The sequence below is a fragment of the Pteropus medius genome, unplaced genomic scaffold (assembly GCF_902729225.1).
Source record: "Pteropus medius unplaced genomic scaffold, Ma_sr-lr_union100, whole genome shotgun sequence".
In the NCBI taxonomy this organism is placed as follows: Eukaryota; Metazoa; Chordata; class Mammalia; order Chiroptera; family Pteropodidae; genus Pteropus; species Pteropus medius.
Window position 1 is genome coordinate 3,688,361 of NW_024344378.1, and position 27,243 is coordinate 3,715,603.

The 27,243-nt window shown below is 46.1% G+C and overlaps 1 protein-coding gene and 1 long non-coding RNA gene across 7 annotated transcripts in view; both read right to left on the minus strand.

Moving 5' to 3' along the window:
- Positions 1–1,527, minus strand: part of LOC120609012 (uncharacterized) — a 4,662-nt gene extending 3,135 nt beyond the window's left edge. Inside the window, exon 1 of the long non-coding RNA XR_005654605.1 lies at positions 225–1,527. This is a non-coding gene — a long non-coding RNA (uncharacterized LOC120609012). The remainder of the gene's footprint in view (positions 1–224) is intronic.
- SFMBT2 (Scm like with four mbt domains 2) overlaps positions 1–27,243 on the minus strand; it is a 185,251-nt gene that overhangs the window by 75,064 nt on the left and 82,944 nt on the right. For 2 of the 6 annotated variants that reach the window (XM_039871030.1, XM_039871029.1), the window contains exons 5-7: positions 20,352–20,509; positions 18,532–18,778; positions 11,732–11,829 (exon numbers count right to left, since the gene is read on the minus strand). In XM_039871030.1, the coding sequence (XP_039726964.1) occupies positions 11,732–11,829; positions 18,532–18,778; positions 20,352–20,509 (503 nt within the window). Of the gene's footprint in view, positions 1–11,731; positions 11,830–18,531; positions 18,779–20,351; positions 20,511–27,243 lie in introns of those variants that run through there. The other 4 variants (XM_039871028.1, XM_039871032.1, XM_039871033.1 and 1 more) reach the window with 4 other exon arrangements.

Consider the following 27,243-nt stretch of genomic DNA (forward strand, 5'->3'; position numbering starts at 1 on the left):
CCCACTGAGACCCACATGCTCAAAACGCCAACAGAGCCTCTACCAAAAGCAACTGAGCGATGAGTCGCTGGACATCTTCCTGTTCACATGTTAGGCATCACTTAACACCCGCAGGATTCATTTTCTGTTTTTTTTTTGTTATAATAATGCTTCCTTGGCTTACTCTTTAGATATCCTAGTTTACTTCTAAAAACTGTACAAAAGTAACAGAAAAAAACCTTGACCTGGGGATGCAGACAGATTTGCGTTTGGGTCCAGGATCTACCACAGGCTTTCTGTGGCGCAGGACGAGAGATTAACTCCTCCGAGCTTTGGGTTCCTCCCATGTGCAGTTACACTAATACCTACCACGCCAGGGTATCGTGGGGAAAATGAGACTATAAACACAGAGTGCCCAGTACAATTTCTCATCTTGCCAGTGCTCGATGCTTAGACGCTAGTAAAGCGACAGTCCACTGGAGAATGACGCTGGACTTCAAGTGAATTATCTATGGCTTCGTTTGCATTTTTTTTGCTCTGTGCCCTGGTATGCCATCCGAGAGGGTGTGAAAGGGTTAATGGATATCCCAAAGATATTCCCAAGGTGTGTGACTTATTACACGAGAAAAGGACTTAGGACACATCAGCCGTGCCTTGCACGTCACCCCTTCACATGGGACCTGCCATCTCTCGGAACCACTGGAAGCTCAGAAACGACCGAGGTCCAGTGAGTGGAATGATTTGTACAAAATCGCAAGCAAAGTGACTACATTTCCCAAACTCCTTTGCAAACTAGAGGCATGTATGTACGCCGTGCATACATACATATATGTATGTATGCCATGCTTGTATTTACTTTTAGGAAAATATGCTAGGAAAAAAATTCATCCGTCGGGATCTAGATATCTCGCCGGCAACTACAAGTGCGACATTATGTAGTCATGTGAAAGTTTATCTGATCTGTTTATGCTGGTCTTTCTGGTTATAAATGGGGCTGGAGACGAAACCGAAGGCAGATTTTAATCTTACCCTTGACTTTTATGCCATCGAGATGAGGAAACAAAGAAGGATGGCTGTCCAAGGACGCGAAGAAAGAAAACACAGGAGTGAAGGACTCCCACACCTTTATTTATACCCCAGTACGCGCACCCCCTTTCTCGGGGCAGGAGAGTGTGTGTTGAAGGTCGGGGTTCAGTGACACAGAAGCGTGGGTGCGCTGGGGCCCCGTCACGTGTGCTCCTCATTTTCCATTAGATCTTAAACTCTGAAGACCTAAAGGATTTAAACTTCTCTCTATATCCGTCTCCCTACTGGAGATAACTGTGATTTGCCACTGCCTCTTCATGAAAGGCACCGTGGATATTGAAGTATGGCCTAACCTGCAAAGGATCTGTGTGTGTTTTTAGCGGGGGTGGGGATGGGGGAACATCTCCACACAATTTCATTGTGGTTTACTATCACATCCTCCATAGAAGAATTATAATCAATTTTTAATTATTCTCATTAACGGGGATTAGCATGGAAAATCTGAAAGAATTAAAGTGTGACACTATGATCACTCTGATCACGGGGAACCAGCCGTCCATCCGATAACAAAATGGCCTCCCGTCTCAGGCAGCCTTTCTTTAAAAGGGGTCGAACGGATGCCACACAAACATTTACTGCTCGATTATTTGGGATCAGACACTCTGCCAGGTGAGACTGAGACTCTGAGTTCCCCACCTCTCCCATCACAAAAAAAAAAATGAAGTTCTGTCCTTCCAGAGGGAGCTTAAAGCAAATCTGAGAGAATCTAAGTTTCCCACCTGAAGGCCGAACTCAGCTACGAAATTTTTATCGTTGCCGCATTTAGTTGCTGAACAAGAGAAAAGAAAAAAAAAAAGAAATTGGTCGCCATGGAAACCGCAACATCACAATCCATCCTAACAGAACAGCTCACGTCCTTTCTTACCCCTTTGGCTGTACCAGATGGAATGAGAAAGGAAAGCTTTTCTCTCTTTGCCACACTTGATAGTCTCTCTCTGGCCTTTCGCCGAGGTCTCAGATGCTGAAATACAGAAGCACTTCCTCTCTAAGGGTTAAATCTACAGTCACGCCGACAGGTATGTAATTCCGAGCTGGAAAGAGGTAAAGAAATAACAAGATGTGGGCTCTTCCATGGATTACGAGCACTGCCCGCACGCTGAACAGGAGAAAACGTGCACAGAATGTCTTTCTTTCTTTAAGTTTGTTTGCTTGTGTTAAAAACTAACGGCCACACGCAGCATCTTTTTTTTTTTTTTCCTTAAATCAATTTGCCTCCTCTCAGCTGTCCCTTCTCTGTTCATTAAGCATTAATCTATCCGGAAAGCGAGACGCAGTGAATGACGTATGACGGGCACAGCCTGAGACCACACCAAAGTAGCCTTCACTTACTGTTTTTGCCTTTAATGAAATCTCTTTATTTATAGATATCAAGTCTACCTTTTAACTCGTACCTGGTCTATCTACATAATTCTGGATCTGTTTAATAGCTACCTGTGTCAGAGGTGACAGAAACTGAGCTGTGAAAGGGACACCGAGAGCCGGGTTATTTTATCTAAGTTCTAGACCAGGTACATTCTGAGTCCTGACAAAGCAAAAAACTCGGTTATCGTGACCTCGTCCGCCTTGAACTGCCACGATAGCCACAGATATTGATTGGGAATTGGTCAGGGAGCCGATAATGAAATGGATCACAGCAAGCGTCCTGGGTATACGTATCCCATCGAAAGACACATTCTTCCTCAGCTTCCAGAAAGATGGAAATAACCCAGAAGCAGCGGATAGCCACTGCCCAAGCACACCTCAACTACCACATGGAATTCATCTACCACACTCAAAAAACGTGGGTGTGAAAAGGCTACGCAACAAAATGCAACACAGACTGGCCAGGAGACTCAGTCGATCAGTGCCAGATCGGTCATCGAACTAAAGCATTGTCTTCTCACTACTCACGCTCCTTGGATGTCCATCGACCTACCTGTCTAACCAGGTACCGATGCAACACCCCAGCATCTTATAATACGTTACCGTAAAGACCCAGAGAGACAGTAAGGGCACGGAAAACAACCCCACGTGACAGAGGGGAGGTGACAGTGAGCCTACTTCCACAGTCGTTTCCAGCAAGGAGCAAACAGTGACACTGCAAGCTCGTGGTCACTGGGATGTCACAGAACGTGGGTGTTGTATTGCTGAGGTATTTTCTTCACTTCGATTCGTCCCTAAGAGTCTTCTCGGTGTTCTCGACTGTTTGGTTGTCTCAGCCACAAACTGACCTGGGGTATTTTTAGCTGGCCATGAAAATGCCAGCTGATTAGATGTACTATGCTGTGCCAATCGAGGCCCTTTCTTTGCTTTCTAGAAGTAGTCACCCAGCCACTCGCAGATTTACTTCACCGAAGCTATACGGATGACCTCTCATGAGATTTTACTTTTCTAAGTTGATTTCTGTGCTTATTTCTTCACTAATCCATTCAAGAGTTTTTTTTATTTCGTGCCTCCTACGTGCCAGGCACTGTTCACGGCACAGGGGGTGGAGCAGTCATAAAATAAACCCTGCTTTTATGGAGCTTACATTCTAGCTAAAGGAAACTGACTGTGATGCAAAAAAAAAAAAAAAAAAAAAAAGCAAATTAATACAGAATATGTCTGCGAATAAATGCTATGAAGAAAAATCAATTTTTCATGAGTCTAAGAGTGACCCACTGTGCAGAGAGACGGTGGTAGAGAATGCTACTCCTTATTTTAAACAGAGACCTAAAAGAAAGGGGAGGGAAGAAACCATTCAGGCATCTGGGGTGGAATCACTTTCCAGGCCGACAGCGCATTTCTGCAAAGGCCTGAGAAGGGGACCTTGGTGTCGGAGGGACAACAGGAAGCTGGGGGTGGAGTGTGGCATGTGAGGGCCCGGATTGGAGCGGCGGATGGGCTCAGAGGACACGTAGGAATTGGACAAATGCAGGACCCTGGACAGCGAACCGTGAGTGGAATTTTGGTTCAAAAGCAGCGCTGGCCACTCTCTGAAGAACACGCTGTAGGGAAGCAATGATCGTAAGCTGGGGAAAGGTCTAAAGCGAATGCAACAGTCCGGAAGAGAGAGATGGCCGCTCGGACTAGGGTGGTGGTGATGGACGAAGAGAAGCGTGACGGGTCTGGGAACGATCTGGAAGGGAGAGAGCCAGCAGGCTTTGCCGACGGGCTGAACGGAGGTTGCAGAAAGGAATAAGGTGGCAGGTCTGAGTCCGCCGTCTGGAGGGAGGACCTGCTTGCGGGGCTAGCCCTGGGCCGACATCTGGGAATACAGCTGATAAACAGTATGTGACACCGATATAATTTTTTTCTGAGTCTAAGAGTGACCCACTGTGCCGAGACTGTTTGCCCAAACCATATGGTTTGTACTAAAACCCCTGGTTTCCTTCTGGGTGTCTGGAATTTGGGTACATGCCAGGCAGAGGGTGCCTGCGTGGCCAGCCCCACGGACTTCCAGAGATCACCCCATGTGACCTCTCCCTTCGCTGATTTTGCTTCATATCCTTTCTCTGTAATAAACTGTAACTGTGAGTGCGACAACACTCAAGCCCTGTGAGTCCCGGTGACCTACCACACCTGGGGTCGATCTGGGGACCCAGGCGCAAAGGCGAGGGAGAGAGAGGCCTGGAGGAGGAGGCCGCCGTTTCTGACGCCCAGCCGCAGCTCTTCACACTGCCCTTCCCTCGACTGCAAACCTCTGAATAGCTTCTTCGAAATTTCAAACACACTAAGGTTTTAAATTGTTTTTAAATGACACCCCAAAGTTTAAACAATAACAGGGAGAGATGGATGAAGAGGGGAAGCCCAGAGGATTTTTATGGAGTGAGACTACACCTTCCGATACTATAACGATGGACACACATCATCATACGTTTGTCCAAACCCGCAGAATGCACAACACCAGGAGTGAAGCCCAAGGTCAGCTATGGACTCGGGGTGATGGTGACATGTCAGTGCTGGTTCGTCAGTGCTAACCGAGGTTCAGCTCTGGTGGGGATGTTGGCAGTGGGGGAGGCCGTGCCTGTGTAGGGACAGGGGCCATGTGGAAAACCTCTGCATCGTCCCCTTAATTTTCCTTAAGGGATAAAAATGGCTAATGGATTTTAGTGACATTTCGAATAACGTTCCTTCCTTGAATTTCAAGGTGTTCGTGAAGGATACAAACTGGGTGTGTGCGTCCCCAGCTACATGGCTGCATTCCTCTAAGAGGGAGAGACTTTACTTCAATTCACTGGCAATTTGGGAACCGCTGCTTCCTATTTGCAGATCTTTCGGACATGTACGTGAGTGGTCAGTGAAACGTCTACAATTTAACATTCGCAAGCAAGAGGGGTCACAAATGCAGATTACAATTGAAAAGAACTGCAGAGAATGAAAAGTAATAGTAACTAGAGAAAGCTTCTGAACGTCTGACACGTAAAATCGTGCATTCATTATACTAAGACTCTTAAGTTTGAGTCTCCCTTGGCCCTACTTTTTAAAACTTAACTAAATTCCCCCAAACCCATTCACTGGATCTGAGTGAATACTTAGTGAATTAGCAGCCCGAGAGAACATAGGAGTCACTGGCCACAAAAACCAGACTAGTCCTGTAATCACTTCATTTTTTTGATGATAGAAACTATCTCTGAGAGAAACTCACCCGGTAGTTCTCTATGAAGACCAAAGTGAAAAGCTTTTACTGAAACTGGGGCATGTCACTCTGACAATGGGACGTGTCATAAGTTAATCATCGAATGATGGCTTGCAAAGGTCACATAACAAATAAGAAAGAAAACCAGGGAGGGACCACGCCGATATGCGGTGAAGTCACCTCGATATATTTATTATTTTTCAAGAGTAAATTAGTTATATGAATTGTTTCAGCAACCTGTTAGGTCTCGCTCTAAATAATCACGCTGGCTTTCGGGAAAACAAATTTATGTCGTTATTTATTTTTTAATAAAATGCACTTTTTTCTCACCTTCATTTTTTCGGTATTTCAATGATTACTTATCTTTCAAGTGAATGTACATGTTAAAGAATATCTGTATTTTCCAAATAAAGGGAAATCGGAATTTCCGGTAAAATACGGTATCCAAAAGCTACTCAAAGTTTTCCCTCCAATCACGGGTACGTGAACTTGCTTTTACACTGTCGCTGTGTATATTCATGATAGAAGGAGGACTCTGCTATTCTCTCTATCAGATTGCATTTGCAGACATAACTCCACAGATACTACTGGAAATAGGTGAATGCGTTTTGCAGTGACAAACGCAGCCTTAATGAGAGTCATTCCATCAAAACACCCATTTTATCTAAAGTGTAAACATGACAGGAGAAATTGCTTTGAACTACCGCTGGGCTGTCATTATTACGTGGGCTTGGCTCTGACTTCCGTCTTGGAATAACTAAACAGAATGGCAATTTTCTATAACGACGTGCATCTAGGACGACTCTCGGCTGAATCCAAAGAATGAAAGTGATAAAAATAAGTTTGCCTGCTGAGAAACAGTGATAATCAAACAGCAGTAACAAAGGAAACATAAATTTAAGTTCTATTTTTGCAGCCTGCTCACGGAAACTCCTAAAAAATCTGAGACAGAAAATTTCTCGTTTTTATGAAGTGAAGCAACTGCTAAGAGTCTGAACTCCATCTCTCGCCCCTACTATGCAACCGCTCTGAGCGTAACTAGCTCCGTGTAAGTAGAATAAATCAGTAGAGAATACCACGCATGATATGATTTCTTAAATTGCTACATATACATGAAATGTGGTGGTGCTGGGTTGAATGGTGTCCCCTAAAAATTCACATCCGTCCACAACCAGGGAATGCGACCTGATTTGAGAAACAGGTCTTTGCAGGTGTAATCAGGTTAAGCTGAGGTCCTGCTGCATTACCATGGGCGGAGCCCAAACTGAGTGATCGGCGTCCCTATAAGCAGGGGGGAAACTGGACAGACACGCCGAGAGAAGGCCGTGTGGACGTGCAGGCAGAGCCTGGAGTTACACTGTCACAACCCAAGAGACGCTAATGTCTGCAGGCCACCACCAGAAGCTAAGGACAGACTCGTGACAGAGTTTTTCCCTCAGCCTTCAGAAGGAGCAAGACTCTGGCTCGCACCCTCATTTTGACTTCTGGCCTCCGTAACTATGACAGAATAAATTTCCGTTGTGTTAAATAAATCACCCAGTTTGCGGTGATTTATTTTATAATGCTTAGGAAGCAAAAACAGTGATGGTTTTCATGATTTCAAAATTAAATACATAAATATTTACTCCATACAAAATGAGGTTAAGAAACTAAAACTGCCCACTTCCTTTCTATCAAATGAAAATAAAACATTTATAAAAGTACCTCACAAGCTTTAAAACATAATTTTCAATTCAACCAATTTGTCATATACTAATTGCCTGTTCCCTAAGTCCTCCTTGCGGTAGGCCCTGTGGAAAATAGAAACTATTGAGTATCTGCTCTTAAAGCAACTATCGGTTATGAATAAAATATTGAGTACAGTGATAATTATCAGGTACTCCATCAAAGTACTAGTCTAAACTTGAATAGAAAGATATTGAAGTAAGAGAAGAAAGTAACGGTATTTTGTGAAAATGGAAACAAATTATTAAACCTTGGAACCAGATCGGCGGGCTTTTGCAGAGAGGAGTTGTTCAATAAACGTTTCATGAATTAGTAAATTTTGAATTAAAAATATATTAGGATTATTAGTTTAGTTTATACCTTTGGAGTCTTAGCATTCATAGTTCTAAATAATAAGTCTGCACATCCGATCAATCTACAGCCCCATTAACTCAAACGTTTTTTTAATTCAAGGAGTTAAATACATACGTCTATTCAAGACTTAGTTCACTTATTGGACAAATATTTGATGAATACTACTATAGCCAAGGAGTTATGTTTGAACGGATTCGACGATAAACGAGACAGACATGCTCCTTGCCTTTCTGAAGCTTGAAAAGTTATGTAAAAAGAGATGGAAATGACACAGAAAAATTAAGTGCAGTCGAGACCCAGGTGATGAGGCAGAGCAGAGGACAATCAATAGAGCTCGATCTCTTCTTGGCTAGGGACAGAGGCCAGAGGTCCGGGGAAGGACTCTTAGAGAATTTATGTTTGCAGATGAAGGATGAGTAGGAATTTAACAGGAAGGACAAAACAGGTAGAAAGGGCATGTGAACTACAAAGAAAAGGCAGGTATGTGGGCAGCTTGGTACTGAGGAGGGCCCAGCAGAGCCGAACCACAAAGACCGCAGAGGGCAGCATGGCAAAGCCACGCCAGGATCCGTGCGTCTCGGGAAGGTGTGGGAGCGTTAGCCAACGGTCCAGGCCTCAAAATGTTCACAACTGGGAGTGCCAGATGAGATGGCAGGCCAAGAGTCCACATTCATCTTATGTCTTCCTAAACTCGAACCAAAACTACAGTTGAGAGAACTTTTTTAAAGAGACACAAACCCACTCAACAGCCAAAGGCTAAAATGCTAACGAACGATGAGTAACTAACGTAACACGCTCGACAGAGCAAAATCTCGAGCCTTCGGCAGAAAAGCTGAGAACCCGCTCAGTGAAGTGAGAACCCTCAGAAACCAGTAACACCGGCTGTGTTCAAATCTGGGGGTGAACGTGAGCAGATGTAAGGGGGCCAGGAACTGTTTGGGAAGCAAACAGTTGGTCTTGTAGGCACCCTCCCCTCCCCTACTCTGTAAGGCCACTGTCTTCCCCTTCTCTTCTGAAGAGGATGACAACAGGGGGTCCCTAGTCTGTGGGTGTGGCACGTATCATTCAGCCTAGGACACTGGCAGCTGGACCTTGAACCCCAGGCAAGAAGTTAAAAAACTCCACTAGGAAATCAGCTAGAGAAGAAAAACCATGGAACGAGGAAGGGTCCCTCCAAAGTGGCCTTCGCCACCCAGCCCTGTCCACAGCTCTCAAATCTACCCTACAGCCCAAGAGCAGACAGTCAGGGATTTTCAGATATTTGACAAAAGGAAGTCTCTAACAAGAAGAACAGAAACCAAAAGCAATGTGGAGCAAACAAGTCATTCAAGGAGAAAAAACTTAAATCGAGCATCCCAACAAGATAAACTCATGTTTCCACGCCATGAGAACAAGAGGCTATAAACAGAGCATTCCGAGGGAGCATTAAGAAAAACAAACAAACAAACAAAAACAGAAAACATGAAACACGTGCCCGTAAAATATGCCAGTACAAATAAGTCGAGAAAAATTCTGACAGCGGAGAAAGCAGACAAGGAAATAAAAAATAGATCTGTGAAGGAAAAAAAAAACAACCTTAAAATTAAAAGCCAGGAGTAGCATACCCACAGAGCCACAGACCAAGGAAGTGAAGCAGAGAGAGGAGAGGCAGAAGTCATCATTTTAAAAGACACATCCCCAAAATTAAAGGCACGCGTTGCAGACGCTCTGAGTAACCAGGGTGATGGAAGGAGACAGATGCCCGCCACGGCATGGCAGCGTGCGAGCTCAGACCGGGGCAGGAAAAGGGAGCGTGAGACCCCAGAGAAGGAAGGGCGAACGTGGGAGCCATGCCTCCCATCCGTGAGAAAGGCGACAGCTCACCCTGAACTCTCTGCCCAAACCAACTGTCAGAGACGCATGAGGGTAGAGCGCAGGTGTTTTTGAAGGACTGCTGCAGGCCGCCATGGCTCAGACGGCGTCTCACCTTTGCCCATCTTGGTGGCCTGAGGACAGAACGCTGGGGCGAGCCAGACCAAGGCTGTTAACAGCTGGCTCATTGTGGCCACACACCTATGAGTCCCGGGTCCCCTGCTGCAGGCCCGGCGGCCGGGAGCAGATGAGGACGATGGATTGACTGCATAGCCAGAAAAGCTGGAAATATGAAGCAACTGATTCTCGTCCCCTTTTCCAAGGGGTGTCATCAAGTACCCGGAGTTCATGCTGCGACTTTGGCAGGTGACCTGGTCACTATCCCCAGTGTTCTTCAGAGTTCTTAGCTCGTGACTGTACCTGCCCAGGTCTCCCGTAAACTCTGAGGAAAGGTGAAGCCAGCTGACGACCCAGACACTGTCCAGCCATCTTCTCCTCTAAAGAGCAGGAAAATGGCCTCTCCCGAAACCATCAGGACCATGCCTGCTTCTCACTTGGTCAAAAGTAAATAACATTCGGGAAAACATACGCAGGTGGTAACGCCACAAAGAGAAGCAAGGAAATGATTAACACAAAAGTTAAGGTGCCGGTGACCCTGGCAGAGCCGGGGGAGAGGATCTGGGGACAGGCGGGTGGAGGGCTTCGAAGGGGCCGGCAACTGCCTGTGTCTGGACCGGAGGGTGGGTGTCTGTATTCCCACTCTAGTGCTCTTTAAGATCCTCCCATGCATATATCATACTTCGAAACAAAAATTACTTTTTCAAGGGCGAGGGACATGATCAGATCTGAACATCTGACATATTACTAAGGCCACCGTGAAGAGAGTGGGGGCGGCAGGTGCAGCCAGGCAGGTCACCGAGAGGACATGCTGCTCTTCTTGATTATTGTTGGGTGTTTTGTTTTGTTTTTGTTTTTGTTTTGTTTTGTTTTCTTTGCAGGGGGAGGAGGATATTACCAGAAAGGGGAGGAAGGGAGGAGGGACGGAGAGAGGAACGAGAAGTATTTGGTCAGTTAGCAAAAACAAAGCCAAAAGCCCAAGATCACGTCCACTGTCAGTGGTTACCGCTGCTGACGACACATTCTATACACGCCGTCCGTCTACCACAGTGCGCTCAAAAATGCCGTAAAAGGAGCCCGTCCGTCATACTTCAGAACATACTTATATAACCAGCTTCAAAAGAAATCTCTACAAGCCCAGTGTCCCAAACAAAGGAAGGGCTAAACAGAGAGGTCGGTGATCTGCAGTGACGGGTTGAAATTCTGAGTGAGGACTTCCTTGAAAATAAAATCCAGATGCCAACGCCCCAGCCCAAGCCTTGACCCTTTGCTGCATGTGGTACCCACACGCCACCGTCATTTCATTTTCCATAAGAACCGTCCACGGCACTGCAGCCATGCGCCTGCCCTTTCGGACCTGGAAAGTGAGGTCGAGTCAGCCTCCTACACCCACATTTAGTGTCTGAGCAAGCAAACGGTGGGGGAGCGGTTCCCCACCCCTGTGAGCTCCAAACAAGGAGAGCTGGATTTATGATTTCCTCTGACATCAATGGGTCATTCCTGTCCAGATCTCAATATTCTATTTCATGGATGTTTTAAGCATAATTTTAAAAGTATTAGGAGCCTGGCGATCCATTCCAGGTGTGGTAGGTCTCTTCTATGTTCCGTCAGCATCTGGGAGAAGGCATGATAGCCAACAGACACTCCAATGAGTCTCTGGAGCCATCCAGAAAACTGAACCATCGAGAGAAGCAACATTTTCTATTATTTTTACCAAAATAATACCAAAAATAGACTTGCCATATCTTCCTTTGTTCCTTTGGTAAGGGGTGAGCAAGGGAAAATGAGATTTCTACAGTAATGCATTACGGAGAAAAACCTAAAAAACGTGAATCTGTTATCCTGGAATAGGGGTCTTTGTGAAGATTACAAGACATTAACAGAGCAGAACAGATAACATTTTAAACATTTCGAAACTGGCCAAGGAGGCAGCATTTTGTAAATAGTGGGAAATGATTTGACACGGGAAAGTTTTCACACGGTTCACTCTCGACAGCAGCAGACAAGCGGCCCACGTCTTACCTTAAACACTTCCACCGGAAGAGGAAACTCTGCAGCATCAATAAGGGATTTTTCCAGAGCACATTTCCATTCAGAGGCCATCTTCAAAGGATAGATTTCTGTATCAACAGCAAACCACAGAAGAGTTTAAGGACTGAAATGCTCTGCCAGGTGGTTCGTGCTTCAGTTTTATCTTCCCAGCATTTCAGAACAAGCCGGCACGCTCAGCAGCCACCGTAAGAATTCACACCCTGCCCTCCGTAAAAGGCCACCTGCTAAAGGGATTTGCTGAAGTTAAATAGCAACTTGGGATTCTGCTTTCAGAAACGAAAAATAAACTTAATAGGGCTCTTCTTCAGGGAATATCTGCAGCATTCTGTTGGCATTCTGTACGTAATTTAATGGCATAAAAAAAACATTAGCAACATCTCCAGTCATCCACTGTCCCAAATTCCATATATTACCTGGGAAGTAATATCCACTGATGAAGAACTTATCATCTGATAAATGGCTAAACTAGAAACGACTCTTATCTGGCATTTTCGGTTATTACAGCATATTTTTCACTAAACCTCTAGGCTCTCATATGCTCAAAATAGTCCACGTAAGTCAGAACATTATTAAAAGGTAAATTAAAATGTACCAAGTTTAATGTTTACACTTGAAACGTCGTGAATGTACCACATCTCGCCCACACTTTTCCCCACACGCTGTGGGTGGGTGGGGGGGGGGGGGGAGAAATTCACAAATGGAGGTTACACGGTCCGAATGCAAAATTAAAGGAAGAAACGGGGTGAGCGCTGTTTGTCGTTCACCAATCACTAAACTGCAGGAGAATTTGATGCTCTGATCTCAATCAATGGATTGAACACCTTATCGAAACAGGATCTGCAGGAGCACTCACTCGAAGGAGATGCGTTTATAACCATGAACACATATATCCGCCCAGGCTGCACCCAGGCTGCCTCTGACAGACAGGTTGGAGGCGAACAGGAATATAAGAACAGTTAAGAGGCAACACGAAACCTTTGGGGCTGAATCTTTCATTTCTTACATGTCTGCGTTTTAGCGTGGAGCCATAGATTTTGATCCGCCCCGCTCCTTGAGCTTCATTCCCCTGTGTCTTAGAAGTTTATTCAATCTCATCAGACTACCATAATTACGGGAGGCAGAAGATGCTGCCAAATTATTACGCGAAGACCCAGAAAGGGTTATTCACGACTAAAGAGCCTCCACTGCGTACGCCGTCCAGAATCCTTTGTCGGATTTCATCGATACCCTTCTACCTCCGGGAATTTTTTTTTCCCCCCAATTTGACATTTCTGTGTCAGACCAAAAATGGAATGTGATTCTCCTTAGCGGTTACTGACATATCTGGGGGGAACGTAATGAGGCCCCACTAAATTTTTAAAAGGTAAATTCTCTGCAGAGAATGAATGCATTGTTCCCCCAGCCTCCCAGGCGAGAAGGGGGATGCAGGGCAGAAACCACTCATCAAAGAAGGAAGAGGAACCAGGAACGGGGCCCTACAAATGGTCCCGTGAGGGGTAGAAGCACCTCCCGAAATGCTCCAAGGGTTCAGCTCAGGGACCCGGCGTCGGAATCCCGGCAGAGAGGGAAGCGATTCTGAGGCCTGCAGAGGACACGACCGCGCCCACTGGACAGGGACCGGAGGGTAGGGACGAGCCAGAGCCTGGACCTCGGGAGGAGACGAGAACAGACTCGCTTTTCCAGGGACCTGGAAGCTGACGAAGTCCCGCCTTGGTAAAGAGGAACCGAGTCACGAGAAAGGACGGTGACTTCCAGAGACACGACCGAGGCAGGGTCTGCAGACGTAAAGGGCGGGGAAAAGGGTAGAAAAGGCCCCCTGCGTTGGGGCCCTGAGCTCCCGCGTCCTGTCGCTCCCGTGGCCTGTCGCCGAGGTGGCTGGGGAGGGCGGAGACACGGAGGAGAGGGGCATGGAGAGCAGCTCAAAAACATTCCTCAAGGCAGGAGCTATGGAAACCCAAAATGGCCAAAGTCACTTCCAACTACCAGAACCGAGGGAGGTGATGCACGGACCCCACGTCATCCCGACAGCTGAGCCCTCGGCCGCCGGATGCCACCTCTCTCCCACCAAACCGGGGACAAATGTTAACAAGAAGCCCAGCGCCACGGACTGAATGTTTGCACCCTCCCCCGATTCCTACGTTGAAACCTGACCCCCCCCCGCCCACGTGATGGTGTCAGGAGGCGGGGCCTTTGGGAGGTAATGGGGTCAAGAGGGTGCAGCCCTCACGAGTGGGATCTGTGCCCTTATAAAAAAAGAGACAGACAGCGAGCTTGCTGGCCCCGTCACCGTGTGAGGACACAGTGGGAAGATGGCCATCGATGAACCGGGAAACGAGGCCTCACTAGACACCTCATCTACAGGTGCCTTGACCTTGGACGTCCAACCTCCAGAACGGGGAGAAATGAATGTGTCATTTATATTATATGCCATGGGGTAGTCCATGACAGCAGACAGAACGGACTACGTTAACACCCAGGTTCCACGTGATTTTCGTCTCCGTCCTACAATCTTTGTCTTTGTCTTCTAAGGTTGTTAAACTCTAACACAGAATTGAATCCCATTGCAAGGCACACTTCTTTCTTAAAAGGTGAAAATCAACTGCGGTTTTTGTCAGTCTGCTCGACCACCCGCTAGTGGTTTCAATGAGCAGAGAACGATATTCCATGTGTGCGTTTCATGACATGACAGGCACATGGGTACACCGGCAAGTTTGTGGACAATAAATATCACGATTAAAAGAACTTGAGACGTTTTCTTAAGACGATCATGTTGCGGGTAATTTAATAGGGTGTATCACATCGATTTCTGTTTGTGGGGAAGTAATAAGCAATTGAAATCTGCCCTGATTCATCTTTAACCAGAAGCCTAAGTGAAAATGAGGCGACCTCCCTTTGTGCAAGTGTTTGGCAGGCCGATTTGCATAAGTGCTGCAGCCTTGGCGTAAAGTAGACCCCCTTTCTTTCATGCACCTCTGAACCTCTACTCCTTCCTCCTCCACCTGGCTCCGACCAGCGAGGAAAGACTAACCTGTGCTGGCTCAGGACAGTGGAAGGCGCTATGGACTGAACGTCCGTGTCCTCTCAAAACTGACGGGTTGGAGCCCTGCGCCCCAGTGTGATGGCTCGTGGAGGTGGGGCCTTTGGGAGGTGATTGGGTTAGATGAGGTCACAAGGGTGGGGCTCACGATGGAATTCGAGCCCCTTGAAAGCAGAGACCAGAGCTAGTACTCTCTCTCTTTCTCCCCCGGCCCTCACACACACACACACAAAGAAGCCCTGTGAGGATTCGGGAGGCGGCCGTCTGCAAGCCAGGATGAGAGCCCTGGCCAGAGCCTAGCGGACACCCTCATCTTTGGCTTCCGGCCTCCAGAACCGGGAGAAAATAAGTCATGCTGTTTAAGCCACTGAGTCTATGACACTTTGTTACGGCAGCCTGAGCAGATTAATACAGAAAAAGCGACAGCTCTTTTTGGACTGAGAGATGGCTCGGACTGGAAGCACTGACTCCAGGAGCTATCTAAAATAAGAAAGAAGAAGAAAAAGAAAAGTTGGCGTAAAGATTTGGATGGGAAAAAAAAATGGAAAAATAAATCGTAGAACTAGAAACAAACAAACAAAAAAATCTCAAAAATGACTACCTGGCTTTCTGAACAGCCGTAAATACAAAAGCAGGTGGGGCCTCAACATGACCCCTGACCTCAATGACTTAGCAAATTTCTTGGCTAACCAAACATAACCATAACACACTGAGCCCAGACCGAATACCTAGAAGATGCCAATCATTTGAGCACCTTCCAACACTCGGCAGCACAGCAAACGTGGCATCGCCCCCGTTTTACGGACTCCGAGAAGCAGAGTCGCCCACCCGGGGCCCCTGCAGCCGGAGATGTGAGCAGGAGAAGCTAACGCGGGCCCTGACTCCAGGTCCATGCTCCTTCTACTCCGCCAGATTTCTCAGGCTTGATCCACACATGGACCCTTCTGGAAGAATGAAAGTTTTCAAGAACCCCACGGACCACACTCCTGTGCATCTCGAGTGGCTTCGGGTGCTAGACAAGACAGCCCATCGACAAAGAGGGTCTCCGCTCGCTCGGATGCTGATCCCAGACGCTCCCCTGATACGTCAGGGATACGCCACGGGAGAGGGAGCTCTACGGTTTGCCCTCCGCTCAGCACTGCCAGAGTGCCAGCCATCCCCCGCTAAGGCCCGGGTCACTAGGGACCTCGTGAGGCTCCTGTCCCCTTCCGGGATTACCTGCATTTTCTCTCCCCTTCCTTATTCTTCACTGAAGCTGGATTCGGCCCATTCCGTCGGCACCTGCGTGACACCTGGATAGCCACGTGTGACGACAGGCTTCTCACTGGGGACAGTGCAAACTCCAGCACTGTCCCCTCGCGTTCTCAAGACGGCCTTCCTAGCTACTTCCTATTACCTATTTCTCTGACTTCGATTTGCACCGAACGGTTGAGAAATACTGTGCCCTTTAAAAAGCAGAAAGAATAAGGGATACTAAAGGAAGAGTTATCGTTATTTTTAGCACTAGTGGTGGTGTGAGTGGGGTGCATGGCAAAGGGGGAGAAGTCACGGGGGCGCATCTCACGGTACGGCTCCCCTCCCCCGCCCCTCACCACCAGGGAGGGCTGAACGCTTTTCATTTACTTAAGGATGCTGGGGAATTCGAAAGCCCCATGTTTTCTAGGCAAGCCTGAAATTTTATTCCCACCCGCGTATCCGTTAAGGAAACAACACTACCATCTTAGTTTTACAAGTCACACTGGGTCTCGAAATTAATTTACGCAAACCCAGAGCGCTGTGGAAGACATGGGCCATAACGGTCTCCCTTCCTGCTGAACGAGATAACACAATCCAGCTTTCGTGCTGTGACTACTGCATCTGAACAACTGACAGGCGCATCTGAGTGTCCTTTAGCCTTCCAATTCCTTCTTCCCACACCTAACCTTTCGTGCTGACAGAGTAAGACGTTGAGGAAATAAGTTCATGAGGAACGTCTTTCACCGAGTCCTAAAGGATCCCCGCCAGCTCTTCGGTCAAATGGACAGCTCCTGTCCAGAAAATTACTAAGACAAGTAAACACGATTTATTCTTATAAAGACTTCAAGTTACCTACCAGAGAAGGGAGAGCTCTCGTCCACAAATCTGCCTAAGTTCCTATCTCGACCCTTCGCGTTCTTGCTTTGAGCACGAGTGCCGTGATTTCACGAGAGGGAATGATTCAGAGAACTTAAGAAGCTACTAGTAATCCTTTGCCTTGCTGTCAATTTCTACACTGATGAATATGTTTCTCCTGAAACCCAAAAGCAATTAGATACTAGGCTAAGATTTACACACCCGACTTTCCACACAAGGCAAATTTCTCCTGCAGCGTTAAGAATCCCAAGGCAAATGTGAGCTTAGAGCTCTCCTCACACGGCTGACAAGCCCTTTGTTTGTCATCAAAATCCAAAATTACTCAAGGTATAAATGGATTTCCTGGCTGCTTCTCAAAATGCTGACAACAATAATACTCATAAAATACCATGTTACGTGTCTACACGCCTGTCAAATTCAAATTCAACACAAATGCAAACACACGAGATACAGAACCAGGAAGTTTTTTCAATTAAAGCCCTTGAGTGACAGAAAAAGGAAATATAACCCCACAGCTTCATTTACTCAAGACTAACAGTGGTAGCTTAGATGAGGAAAAATCTCCGGAAATTTTAATAAAGCAAAGAGTTGAGTGTTTGCTTCTAATATACCCGTGAAATTGGCCAAAACGAAGATCAGCAACTTCTAGAAGAAATGGATATCTCTTCCTCAGCATCTTTAATTCCAGAAGAACCCAACGCTTTTGTTCTGTGGCTACCCACCGAAAGGTCGGTGAGGCCAGCAGGGGGCCGGCAGGGGACAATGGGGCGGAACGGATGAGGGACCTGGATGAGTAGATTTAACTGCTCGCATCCCCCTAAAAGCTGGGTGGCCTCGGACAAGTGGCTTGACCCCAGTCTCAATTTCCTCTGCTGTAAAAGGAAACATTCACAACAAACATCCGTCACATTTTAAGAATCAAAATAAATAACGTAGCAGATGTAAAATCACCTCGCACATAGTAAACATTCAAGAATGGTTATTTTGTAAACACAGCGGTTACTGCCCAGTTACATATGTCAGAAAGCATAACACCATGTTCTCTCCAATTAAGTTTGGGGAAAGTCACTTGAGAGTGCATTTGAAGCTAATTAAAATCTTTGCTGTGCCAGGAAAAAAAGCATGATGATTTTTCTCTCTTTGCTATTTCCAGATCTGAAGAGATTATATAATAATAAACATTTGGTTTGGATATTCGGATGGATATGGATGGGTGCAGGATGGATGGTTGGATGGGTAGATGAATATATATGCATGTATGAATGGATGGACGGACAGAGACTCTGAAACCTCCTCGCAAGACCATCGAAACCCCTAAAGAAAAAGGGAGGATATTACCACATTCCAATCTATTGTGCCTTTCATTTCTGAACCAGTGATCCCGAACTAGATCGGCTTCTACAATCCCCCCGCCCACAACTTTCTCCTCTTAGAACACTATTAATCGAGGTCTTGGGTTTCAGCCTCTGTAGAAAGTACTCTAAAGTTGAAACTCTCAATATTCACATACTCGGATGTACAAGGTACGACAGAGCTCATACATTTTCCAGAGACACATCCAGAAAAATAGTACATCTTTTTTCTAAAACGATTCACAGCAGCCAAAAGCTTCAGCCCTTACCTGAAGGTGGGTCCATTCTGTATTTATTCTCTTGACACCAACCAACTGGTCGAAGTCTGTAATCCAAGTAAAACAACCACTGGTCATAGGATTCAGTGTCCTCCAATCCCACATAGCGAAGGCGTAATCTTCCTCCAACATTTCCAATCACACTAACTATCCAGTACTGAAAAGGACTCTGAGAATCCTGAAGTTCTAGTAAGGAATCAACTGTAATGAGGTCTATGGGGCCTTTCCCTCGCAGAGGCTGTTTAAACAGAAGCAAAACTCCTTATTTTAAACTTTATTTTAAGGTTCTCATGGAAACAGATGACAGCAGAAGATAATATTTTTTCACACCATCATCCAAGCTATTGGCAAACAGTCTGGTGTTTCCCCTCCACCCCCGACCCCATCCCTTCACTTTTACCTCACCCCCTCCGCCCCTCACCTCCCACGCTTCCATGCACCACGACAACCAAAACATCGCAAGTCATAGAAAATGACAGTATGTGCTCGGTTCTCACCAAACAAATCACCCTTCCCAGATAAAACCGTGTTCGTTAGAAATGAGTCTGCTTTTAAGAGGGGTCACACCCAAATTTGCCTCGAGCTAGGGAAAAAAGTGGTAGCAAAATGTCCACTTTTCCAATAGACAGACAGATCGATCACGGGCCGACAGCGTGACGCCGGGACCCAAGGCACGCATCTCTCAATGGCCGCTGCTGGAATAAGCGAGACCTTCTCACGCTTCGATTGCGTGCGTAAAGCGTGACCATGTGCAGACGGCACGTTGGACACAGGTTAATGATACCTGTCACGTTAGACTATCACATAAAGTGATGCCTACATCTCACCCGAGAGCTGGTTTAGAGAATGTATATAATTACTGCCTCATCTAAGCAACCCTCTTAGTATAAGTTGGCATATGAAAAGGGTGTTTGTTCGGCCAGCCTTGGAGGCAAATACGTAAAAAAAAAAAAAAAAACCTAACAGAGTAAGATAATTCGTCCTTTTGAAAGAGTGAACAACCATCATTTTGACTTGTTAACCAAACGATTAAATTAGTAGCCATGAAGATAAACAAATACACCAGGCAAAATCTTCACAAAACCAAACCGATAACCCAATATATTAGACAGTGGTGTTCAAAAAGTATCAGTCTTTTTTAAGACAAGCGAAATTTATGGTTAAGATTAAGAGAATGATGATACTGTCAAAATTCACACCATATTCTTTGTTATTCATTGTGTTTACCACTTTTTTCAGGGAAATTCTTCAGATGTGGAACTCAATATTTATGACAGAGTACACTCCTCTTCCTGTTCTATTATGTATAGTAAAATTACAATGTTTCATCCTAAAATTATTTTCAAATGAACCAGCAAGCTTTCAGAGTAAACTTTTTTCAGTACCTTAAAATTACCTTAATCATATTTAAACATGGTTAGCCATTTATCCTCTTATTTTCATGAGAGGTTAATTCGATTATTACTTAACACATGGGGTCACGTGTCCAGAATGGAACAGTTAATGAAACCATTTATCAACATACTCCGAGGCTATACTAGATCTTACGTACGCTAGGATGTCAACTACGCAGAACAGTTATTTTGTACGATTTTATTTACTTAGGTTCACTAATATAGGATAGGATCGTGGGGAGATGTTCTAACACATTATCTAAAAATGTGTTCCTATAGGGACGAGTTTCTTGTGTACTGATTAGACCACACATGAAGATCTTTCGATGCCATTAGAATCAGTAACCTAAGCGATTTAGGAAAAAGAAACAGGAAATTAGGCTCTTTAGAGGCAGACACCTGTGTGTACACATGTACCTGCAGAAGGAGATATGCAAAGGAGCTGTTAGTTTTGAGTTCAGGTAACTGTGTAACGACAATACGTACACCTTCCAGCAGGTTGGCGGGCGCCGTCCGGGACCCGGTCAAGTCACGGATGAGAAACTCCGTCCAGTCTGTGTACTTCTCTTTGATTGCTGGTAAGACAAAGGAGAGAAAGCATAGTTAGCAAAGCCACGGAGCAGCAGATACACTTAAAACCACCGCGCTTTTCTGAAGACACGTGTTATTTCAACGCTTCTCTCAATTCGAAGCGCCGTGTTCAAGCAAAGACTAAGTCGGCGACGACACACCCGTCGACGAGGCGACGTCACACCCACAGGTGCCTAGATGTAGCTGGGCATCAAGGAAATTCAAGGAAGCAAAACGTTCTTAAGTCTTACAGCCTGTTCAGAAACTTCCGTGACAGCGAAGATACGCCATGTAGGAGGTGACGAGAAAGAGATCGGCGAAGGCCAGACGTCTCCCCGGTGGGAAGGTCAACCAGGCTCTGAGTTACGCGACAGGTTTACCCGGGTAGAGAAGGGGGTGAGGAGTGTGTTTCAGACCGACAGGGATGGCACCTGCTAGTGAAGATGACGATGTGAGGAGGTTACATGGACGAGCACCGTGGTCGCCAGCCTGAGCACAGAACCCTGGGAAACGACGCCGGAGGGGGGGCACAGCGCCCCGAAGGGCAGCCCGGAGAGTCAGCCGAGGTGTTCAGTAAATGGGACACCTCTGCGTGTCACGAATCTGGCAACAGAAGAACAGTTGAACGGAAACGAGAGGCCAATGGCAGGAAAAAAGGTAGACGCTACTGCGGGTAACTCAGTACCGCAGTGACGGGGCCCGAAACCGCGGTGACAGCTCTGGGAATGAGGAAGGAATGCGTCGAAGACATCTTTTGGAAAAAGAAGTATCGGTACTGGGTATTTACCCCAAAGACTTGAAAAGCCATATCCAAAAAGATATGTGCACGCTAATGTGCACGGCAGCATTATTCACGGGGGCCAGGACATGAAAGCGACCCAAGTGTCCTAAGACAGATGACTGGATAAAGAAGCCGTGGTGCATATATACAGTGGAATATGACTCAGCCACAAGAAGAGATGAAATGCTGCCATTTGCGACATGGATGGACCTCGAGATAATCATGCTAAGCGAAATAACCCAGACGGAAAAAGTTGAAATCACATGATATCTCACATGTGGGATATAAACCTAAAAGCAACAAATGAACAGGACAAACAGAGACTCATGGACATGGACAATAGGGAGGGGGTGGGAGAGGAGGGAGGGAGACAGGGTAAAGGGGTCAAATATCTCACGGTGACAGAAGAAATCTAACTATGGGAGGTGAACACATTGTAAATATATATGCCTTACTGCTCAAGTGTACAACTGAGACTTACTAGTTCGTTCGATGTCACCAAAAAATAATTAATTTAAAAAAAAAAAAAAGAAATATCAGACCTGGGGGCCAACATCTGAATACGAGTGCTTAGAACCCCAGACCTGAGTGCGTCCCCACTATGGACCCCCACATCCGGGAAGGCCCTGAGCTTTCCCAGGGCACTACAGGGTTCATAAAACCTGCAGGAAGTGAGCAGCTGCCTCTGGTGTCCCAGATGCCCCTCTGCCCACACAGTGACTCCGACCTCAGGCCACGTGACTCCGACCTCAGGCCACGTGACTCCGACCTCAGGCCACGTGACGAGCCAGCGAGCCTGGGCACTGCCTGGCTGCACCCAGGGCTTACTTCGCCTTTGTGAAAGGTTCAAGTCTCAGGTGGCATGCAAAGGGTTCCGGAGTTTCAAAAGCACAGCAGGCCATAACGGTGGGGTGGAGTGGGGTGGGGTAAGTGACATCATGGCTCAGGGTGGCTCTGGCTCCGTGGTGGGTTCTGCCACCAGTGGTTCTGTGACTCTGAGTAATTTATTCGGCTTCTCTCCTACTCTTTCCTCATCAATATGATGGTGCTAACAACATTTTGCTTATAAGATGCCATAAGGACCACAGACACCTATGTCCATAAAATATAACCATATATAAACCATATATAAACATGGGGCTGGACCACGGGGCGGGGGAGACACAGCCCGGGAAACGTTCTGATTACAGGCATCTCAGCTCCACACGGGACTGGGACTCCCACCCGCCTGGCACTCAAAGTCCCAAGCCTGCGGGACCCCCTCTGCCGCAGCCCCCCGCCGCCCCCACGAGCTCGGGCAGTGTCCGAGCCTTGCTGGGCGGGCAGGCTAGCGGACACATTTTGCAATTTCCTTTCTGCGCTGGTCCCTCTTCAATTCTTCCTTGTTGTTGGTTTCTGTATTTTTTATTCCTTTACTATCGCTTCAGTGGGGCCTCTGGAGGAAGAATGGAGAGATAAGAGAGCTCGATCCACAGAATCTCCTAGCTCACAGAGGACTGGAATTTGCAGCAAGACGGGAGGCGGCAGCAGCCCGTGACTTAGCAGGAAAATGTTTTTTAACGCCGACTTTTGCTAAAGAAAAGAAGAGGCTCAGTGGATTTTAAATTATAAATGGAAACACTTACACTTGCTATTAAGAATAAAAGGCTATAGTGTTCTTTCCCTTGGAGATTTTTAAAGGAGAGAATCTACGTTAATTTTTCATCGAGGGTTCAAATTAAATTGTTCCTACAGATGGAAAGAGAGATCGTAAAATGATTCAACAGGATCAATAAGCTCCTACTGTGTGCAATGGACCACTTTACACAGGACCGCGGTCCAAATGTATGGATAAAAGTATTCCTGTCCTTAATAATAAATGCAACCCGATAAAGGCAGACGGCGAAGAAAATGATAAAATACATACATATGCACACATGCCTTAGCCCTCGTCATATCTAGATTAGAGAAGAAGTTTTCAATTCAACCTTCCAGGCTCTTGCAGTGGTATTAATGTACTTGCATGATTAAAAAAGCAGTATCACGATTTTCCCCTGAAGAACAGGATTTAACAAAGACACTATCTAAGAATAGTTGGAAGCAAATGACAGAGACCTCTCAGAGTGAAGACATGAGGTTAAAACAGGAAAAATAAGTGGTACGAACCCCACTTAATTAAACATAATTAAACATTTCATATTCATGCCACACTCATTAACCCCTTGGTCGGTATTTATGCAGAAAGGCCTTTGCCACTTAACGCTCTACACATCACTGAGAATTTTCCTCGGCGTTGGAAATGCGAACGGGACAGTGACGTGGGGCTGAAATCAGCTCACTGTGGGGTCACGTGTGACTTTTAATGGCAACGGCTGCACCGGGTGGGCGTGAGGATTGAATGAGAAAACAGAATATAAACTCCCCGGCACCTGTCACTCAGGGGTACGGTCTCGACGGTCGCAAAAGTGAAGCGTTCTTTGATAATGCAATCGATCATTTCCTCTCTAATGTGTTCGGATATTTGTATAACACGTTCAGTTTTCTTTCAGAAGAATATATGTGAAATGTCTCAAACTAACTTTTGATTGTAGGTTATCAATGTTTTGCAATCCAAATTTAACTTTGAACCAACCCATAATCGGATCATGAGTACAGAGGGATAGCCATGGGTATAAAATCATACAGTTACTCTCTTACTAACTGAAAAAGTCACAATGGAAATAGAGACTCCTTCCAGCATATGATGGCGGTTTTTAGCTTTTGTCATGTCTTCGTTCCCCTTTCCCAATTTGGATATTGATGCTGATTCGGCCACCGCGATCGGATCTTGAAACACTGACAAACTGGTCCCCCCTCAATGACTTACGGAAAATAATCTCTAACAGAAAGCATTCGTTTTTTGCCTCTATTCCTGTTTCCTCACGTGATTATAAAATCGATCTCCTGATATAGAACAGAACAGGATACACTGTGTGCAAGGATCATTATTCTACGTTCGCTCGATGTTTTTTATGAGCACAGATCCACGGCGAATAGACGATTCGCAGTGCTCACCTCAAGATGCATGTTTACACACATGGCTGTCTGTGCTCGTTTTCTAACTGATACCACTGTCGTTCCTGTGTTTCCTCCACATCCCAAGCCAACTCTGTTCTTGATGCTATGCACGAAAGCACGCAGAAACCAGAAAAACAGCACAGTTGAGACGGTAATCATAAAACTCAGCATTCTAACCAGATTTCGTCACACCGATCTGGCTTAGCGTTGTGCAACTTTACTTTTCATGGCTTAAGTTGCTCTTAGAATTCATGCGAGTTGTGTCTTAATGATTGTATTCTAATAAGCTCTTACTGTATCTTATTCCGCCTCTTTAAATAAGGCAAATGCCTCGCTACATATGTTTGCTGTAATGTGTTGTTGAGAGGATTTGGGGCAACTGCAAAATATTTTTTGGCCGGCTTCTCGGAATGGCATCCTGTGCCGCCTAGAGGAGTATCAGCAAGGAGTGTCCTCATCAGGGACACACAAGAGATGAAGTGACACTCGCCTGAAGGTGCCACCCACACCTCACGATTGCTCCCCTTCCTTAGAAACCACTCACTCTCAACCTCGATGTCTGGGTCCAGCGACTTTCTCACCCTCTGCCACCCCCTTCCGTCTCTGCCTCATTCTGCCTCCCCACCTGCGGCCCCTCAAACACTCGAGTAACTCGACTTAAAATTGCAGCATAAAAAAAAAAAAATCCTGGGGCCAAAGCATCAGCCTACAGGTTCTAGAACCACCTGTTCCTTTAATTTGAAACACTCCCTTGAACACTCTTTTCTGACAAGTTAATACCCTATTTCTTTGCTCTCCTCCAAAACCAAACTTAAGCAAAGGGGACTTAACTCCCCACCCACCATTCGACCCAGTCAGCTTCCTCCCCCACATCCACCAGGCCACTGGACCACACTGGTCATCAAAGACCCGCCCATATCCACATCCTTGGCTATTTGACACAACTGACCACTTCCTCCCTTACACAGTGTCCCCTCTGTGGGCCACCTGGACAGCAAATGGACATTCTTTCTTCCTTCTTCAGTCACGCTCTCTCAGTGCCCTTGACTTCCTCGTCTACTCGACTTCCGATGGTTCGGGATGGCTTAGAAACTGGTCCAGGGCTCGCGCTCCTGTCTTCTCGCTCTGTGGTCTTCCCATCCACTCACATGACTTCAATCACCATGATACCAACAACTGCCAGCTCCACTCCACAAACCGGACCTCTTTTCCGAGGCTGAGAATCAGAGTCCACTGCCCGGTTGTCCGTGAGGTTTAGAATCATGACATTATGGGAATTCAGATTTCTTTCCTGGAAACTTAACTATTCATATCGGTGTTTATTTTTTATAGAGATGTCTTTTTTGTAAAAAAAAAATATATATACATATATATATATTGATTCGTAGGAGCTCTTTACATATGTTAAATATTTTTTGTTTGCTATAGCAAAGCTCTTCGTATGTGATATTCAGCATGAGCCTTTTATTTTATTTTTAGTTAAATTTATCGAGGTGACATTGGCTACTAAAATCATATACGTTTCAAGTGTACAATTCGATAATACGTCACGTGTATACTGCACTGTACGTTCACCACTCAAAGTCAAATCTTCTTCTGCCACCATATATTTGACGCCCTTTACCCTTTCCTACCTCCCTCCCCTCACTCCCCGCTTCCCCACTGGTAACCACTAAACTGTCGTCTGTGTCTCTGAGTTTTTGTTCGTGTGCTTTGTTCGTTTGTTGCTTTTAGATTTAGATCCCACGTGAGTGACACCACATGGTTCTCAACGCCTTCTGTCTGGTTCATTTCGCTCAGCGTGATAACCTCGAGACCCCGCGTGTTACGAGGCTAACATCAGCCTGAAAACAACATCTGGTAAGGATAACATAAAAAAGGAAACTGCAGACCGATATTTCTGATGCACGCAGAACCATGAGCCTTTTACAAGGAGACGCAAGCTCGCGTCACTCAGGCCCCGCATCCCGGAATGAGTGTCGAACGCCTCAGCCTGGCCCAGTGTTGAGCGTGACTGGGTCCTCTCCCCATTGCGCTTCCCTTGGCTTTCTGTGAACTCCTTTTATGGGCCCCATTACAGGCTCTCCACACCCTCTTCCTTCCATGTAGAGAAACCTTCCCCCCGCCTCCCCCAGACAACAGCTCCCCATCTCCCCCATCGCTTCCTCCCTGATCTACCCTAATTCTCTCTATTGGAGTCCCATTCTTTCTATTGGAGTCCCAAATTCTTTCCCTTCATAGACTTAATTACACGTCTGTACTCATTTATCTAATGACGGTCCTTGCCTGACTGTCCACACTATGAGGCTAGGAACCATCCACGTCCATTGTGTTACTACTGTGTGTCCAATACCTGTAACAACTGCACACAGTAGGTGTTCAACAAATTTTTGGCACAGGGAGGAAGGACTGGTAGGTTAGATATTTTTATCAATTGTTTCTGTGTCACTGATCTTTGGTTGAAACAGAACTTGTTGAATTCACTGGTACATAGCCCTTTCAATAAAACTCGATTTAACTCAAGAGCACACCACGACCATTCGCAAATAAACTGCCATCTTTTTATTTCGTTTGCCTTATCTTATTTATTTGTACGATGTAAGTTATCACTGAAGATTTCAGTCTCAGCGCACATAACCCAGAAAGCCACAGACCGTTCATTTAATTGAGTCACCATTAAACATCTCGTGAGGTAGGATATGCCTCCGGAGTCCTCCATCTATCTGAGCGAGCACACAGTATCTGCCCACTGGGCTCCACAGACACTGCTCATTTGAGATGAAAGCATCACCCAGAAGGTAGAGAAATACAAAGGAGCTACTCATCCACACCTGACCCCCAAGAGACCAACCGCCTTCTCTAAAGGTACCCAGCACCAGAACACCCGAGACCCACAAAACCAAAGCCATGCGGATGCCGACT